At 34.7% G+C, this 5,023-nt stretch overlaps 1 protein-coding gene across 1 annotated transcript in view; it reads right to left on the reverse strand.

The window, feature by feature from the left end:
• Nucleotides 1-1,814: 1,814 nt before the first annotated feature.
• Nucleotides 1,815-5,023, reverse strand: part of LOC21386092 (coiled-coil domain-containing protein 93) — a 23,297-nt gene continuing 20,088 nt past the window's right edge. The window contains exons 7-9 of the mRNA XM_010113779.2: nt 3,359-3,439; nt 2,771-2,893; nt 1,815-2,166 (exon numbers count right to left, since the gene is read on the reverse strand). Coding sequence (XP_010112081.1) covers nt 2,119-2,166; nt 2,771-2,893; nt 3,359-3,439 — 252 coding nt within the window. The 3' untranslated portion in view covers nt 1,815-2,118. The remainder of the gene's footprint in view (nt 2,167-2,770; nt 2,894-3,358; nt 3,440-5,023) is intronic.

Genomic DNA, 5,023 nt, shown 5'->3' on the forward strand with positions numbered 1-5,023 from the left:
GAAAGAGAATCTAACAAACAGAAGCCCTTTGTCCACATTTTGATCATTAGATGTGTGCATTCATGACACATGATTTTGTACACTGTGGTACGTGACAAAATGTTTTTCCGATTTAATGCTCAGAGAATATTTTGAAGATAGATTTTGTCTGTTATTTTTATTGCATATTTTTAAAAAATGTTTTTTTAGAAGCATTGCACTGTTGATTTCACCAATCACAAAATGCAATAGATCATAATTAGGTAGTGTAATATGATTCTCATTCAACCAATTAAATTCCATTAGTCTTAAGTACAATTAACTATAAGTAAACACCAAATTATTTATTATCGCAAATGATAATAGCCACAAGATACAAAATGCACGTGTTTCATCACATAACCCTACACATTTTTATTTGCGAGATTAATATTTGCTAGTAGAGGTGTAAGTTCTGGCCAGGTAAAAGGGTCAGTCAGAAATCTATCCTTTTTGCCAGGCTCGGGCTCAACATAAAGATTGGGTCACTCGGCCCGAGGTTTTTTATTTTTTAAATTTTCCTTATAAAGCTTCGGGTATGCTCTGTCCGGCTTTAGCTCGCAAACCTTTTAGGAACGCACTACCCAACCTTTTTCTTTTTGGACCTGGCACGAAATCCCCCTTTAGGTCGTGGGGTCTGGGCTATCTAAACTTGCAACTCTAATTGTTAATGAATTAGTCCAAAAAGCTTTATTTTTCAGTCATAGCATGATAAAAGCAAATTCTCCTGTGTGATTGATAAACAAAAGGGTTATTTTATTTTTGGCCATTGAGGAATTAGGTTGTCCCATTTTAGCTCCTGATTCTTAAAAACGCCACAAGTTTGGCACCCGAAGTTTCAATCCACGCTAACAACCCTTTTGTCCCCGAACTTTCTAAGGGCTCTTAGGGTGACGGACTGAAAATTTTCACGGGTCAAATATGTGTCATATCAAGTGTCGGGGTCCAAAATAGGATGATCCTAATTCCTCAAGGGTCAAAAATGAAAATAACCCTGAACAAAAACGACAAACCGTGACCAAATTTTTATGCACATTTTTTTGCCCATAACATGGGCCAGATCTGATAGTTCTCCACCGCCTAATCCCATTCCCATGTCCCCACCTCTATTGTCCATAACGTCGGAGGTGCTCAAACTCATAGATTGAAATGGCTGGAAAAGCGTGCGATAATTTTATTGTACTGTTTGCTTTGGCCTTTTTCGTTGGTTTGTATTTCTCCATCTAAATTAAGACTCGAGGGTACGAGGTACACCACTAGAGTATCTGCCCATATAAGTGATAATTTCCCAACAACTAAACAGCTTGTCGCTAAAAAAGTACTTAACAGCTAGTTGCTATAGAAGTGACAAATACGAGCAAAAGCTGCTTCACTCGATCAATGAATATTATATGTATATATATATATATATATATATATATATAGAGAGAGAGAGAGAGAGAGAGAGAGAGAGAGAGAGAGGGGCTAACTGGACACGTGTGGTCCAACTGCTTGGCTTTGGAATTTGGATAACAAAAATTTCTTGATTGGAAGATTTTCTTCCTATAAGAAAGGATAAATTTTGTGTGCCTAATATGCAAAAGAAGCCGAGTCCTGATTAGTAAGTGGAGCAGGGAAGGCTAAGAGGTGTATGCGTGTGAAGACAAAAACATGTCATTGTTGCTCAAATTGTTTTGTAATGAAAAAGGATGAGAAGAGATCCTGTTTGATATCCCAGACAAATTACATCAACGTACTGTTTGCGCCAAACATGAAATGAGAGAAACTCCAAGGAATAAGACAACCATCAGTGTCGAAACAGACCAGCCAAAATTTGCTTGAGTAAGTTTTTTGCCTTTTAATATTCAATCCTTATCAACAAAATCATGGATGCAACTTTCACAAGCGACAAACCATATATGCAAGAATCTGTACAGGGTGAATTTTATATTAAAAAGAACAAGAATCATTTTTTGCACTAACAATATAATTATCATCATCAATTTACAACCATCTCTATGTCCATCCATTGGTTGATCACCATAAAAGCAATCTATTAGTGCTCGCACGATGTTGTTTTGTTGTTTTGCCTACCAACATGGCCTTTTGGCAGAGATGTTTCTAAACAGAAGTCGAGCTCCGAAGTCTTTCATTCTTTGCACATGCTTCCTGGAGATTGAAAGATTTGATTCCGTAATTAGAGATTTGGTTCTGATTTTTTTGATGGTCGAAACCAATCTTGTACAAATTACTTCGTGTCATTCGGCCTAGTAGCTTCTAGTGACCGATTATGAGTTTTTAACAAATTAGGTGCTTACTTATAATAAGTTGAAATGAGGGCAGACTCTAGCAGAAGAAACATTCTGCTCAATAAACAGCATTTTAATACAAACAAATTAACAGTAGACCACAGAACATCCAAAAGATTGGATAGAATATTTTTACTTGGTATAATTTAATTCGACATCAACCCAATTCTGTATCTTCTCCAGTGATTCTAGAAAGTGCTATTTTGATTTGTATTACAAAAGATACTGCAAAATATCCACAAAATAGTACCACTTGCTGCTTACTTTCAAAAATTTTGCAAGACTTGTGCATGACTAAGGATGACCGGAAAAAAAAAAAAGGAATACAAGGATTTGGTTTTCTAACATCAAAGGAACGTGCACATATGGAAGAAATTCCCTTAATGAGCCTAACAGGTTAAGACTTAATAATACAACTATGATCAGGATTCATAATCAGTAGCTTTCAAGAATAAAGTGCATACCTGAAAAGCTTTCAACAGAGAATACCATTGTCTTTGTGCTGCAATTGCTGCAGTGTACCTTTCTTTCAGAGCGTCACGTATCTTTTCCTGCTCCTCAAGGCCAAGTCGCACCTTTTGAAGTTTCTATAAAATGCAAGAAGCAGGAAGACCATTAGATGCACTTGCACTTCCATACAAAAAGTGTGCCAGACAAGTTGCACATGAGTTGGAGCCAAAAGGACAATTGAACTAATTTTGGAACGTGATTGGTAGAACATGAGTACTCTTCAAATTCCCCACGTTCATATTATTTTCATCATTGCCAAGTTGTATATACAAATGTATAACTCAAACACATGCGTTTATTTCATGGGTGCAAATAATAGGCTTGTTTGTTTAATAGGTTTGAACTACAACACAAACTTTTTGCTAGTGTTTTTTCTCAATAAATTTGAATTTCTGTTCAAATCTATGAACCAAACGGACACAATATCAAACTTAGTGCATTGATGTAAAACCAGAGAGATTTCTCATAGCTCTTGAAGATGCTAAGTGAAGCATTTCTAAGTTTCTAAGAGAAAGTAGAGTAACAAAACTACTGGAAAATACCTGTTGACTGCCCTTCACAATTCCCTCCATGGAATCAATGAGTTTCATACGACCGGCAGTGCTTGTAATGGCATTTTGAAACTGGACGACATCACAAAGGGTGCATCCGTGCCAGTTAGAATTTGATCACAGACAAGAGTAGTTATGTAACAAATTACTCAACGGTTAAAGGCCCAAACATACGGAACTAGCAATGTCATCATTAATAACAAAATATGCAACGAACTTATTCTATATAAAAATGAAGACCAACATAGCCCCAAAACAGTTTTCATTTATTTTTTATTTTTTAAAAGTATAAATCTCATATAAAAGAAAAAAATTCCATTCTAAGGTTATAGCATTTACAACCATAAAGAATGCTACTCTGTCGCCAGATGTTTCCTACTCCAAAGTCAGAAGAAAGCTTCATGCGGCAACAAAATGAATGTTTATAATGGTTTGATCGGAAACCAAGGTGTTTAGTCTACTTGAGGGCGTAAGCCTACGCCTTGAGGCGGATCGAGACATAAACCTCTAATAAAAAAAACATAAATTAAAGAAAATTATAAATATGACAATATAATCAACACGTAAGCTTAGTTCATCACAAAGTACGTAATAAGAAAGAGTGTGAAGTCTAGAGTCGAGAAACAGTCTTAGTCTAATACTCTTAAACATCTCATACATATTTACTCAAACTCATGGTTAAGCTTCTAGGCTTTCTAATTATCGGGCTTAAAAAACCAGCCCAAAAAATGACTCTACACTAAATTTGGCGCAAATGGCCTTTCTCAACGAGGCTGACACCTCAATAGCCTCAAGGCACTTTATTTGACGCCTCGAATATTAAAAGCATAAGCCTCATACAATGCAATAGAGGAGCAAGCCTGAAATTGGGACATGGGCACCTTAGTTTGAGGCGCACCTCAAGGCTCAAGGTATTCGAGGTGTTGGTCTTTTCACTTCTTTTATATTTTTACATATGAAATTTATTCTCGAGTTTTCCAAGCAGGAACACTTTTCAAAAATAGAAGAAAAGCTCCTTCATTAACATCTCATCTTAAATCATAAAAAGAATAATTCTCATTCTCTCAACTTCTCTCTTTGATTTTTCAGAAAAAAAAAAAAAATCCCCACCCCAGGGAGAGGCAAAAATTAAATAAAAAGACATTCAGATGCACCCCACAGAAGAATTGCTTACATAAAAGAGAAAAGCAAAGAAAACCGGAAAACACAAAGGATAAGCCTTATTTTGGTATTGCTTTTCCCTTCCAAAACCAGCTTCTACTCGTAGCAGAAGCTGATTTTAGTGTTTGGTAAATCTCTTCAAAAGTGTTTTTTGAAAATTTTTTCAAGAATTTATAGCCAAAATCAGAAGCAGCCTAAAGACAACTTTAATTTTTAGATTGTGCGGGAATCAATATAGAACAATTAATGAAACTTTCATAATACCCATAATACCCCTAATAAAAATTAAATTTTACAATATTCTCAATCTAAAATTCAGACTTGTAATATAATATAATATAATAGTAATAGTAACATTGTAACAAATAATATCATAATTATATTAATAACTCTAATATTATTAATTTATCATAGAATATGATATTATAATTATTTTAATAATATCATATTATAATTGTAATATGATATTATAATTATTATTTTATAATACATTAT

This window comes from Morus notabilis, unplaced genomic scaffold (genome assembly GCF_000414095.1).
Source record: "Morus notabilis unplaced genomic scaffold, ASM41409v2 Scaffold1616, whole genome shotgun sequence".
Classification (NCBI taxonomy): domain Eukaryota; kingdom Viridiplantae; phylum Streptophyta; class Magnoliopsida; order Rosales; family Moraceae; genus Morus; species Morus notabilis.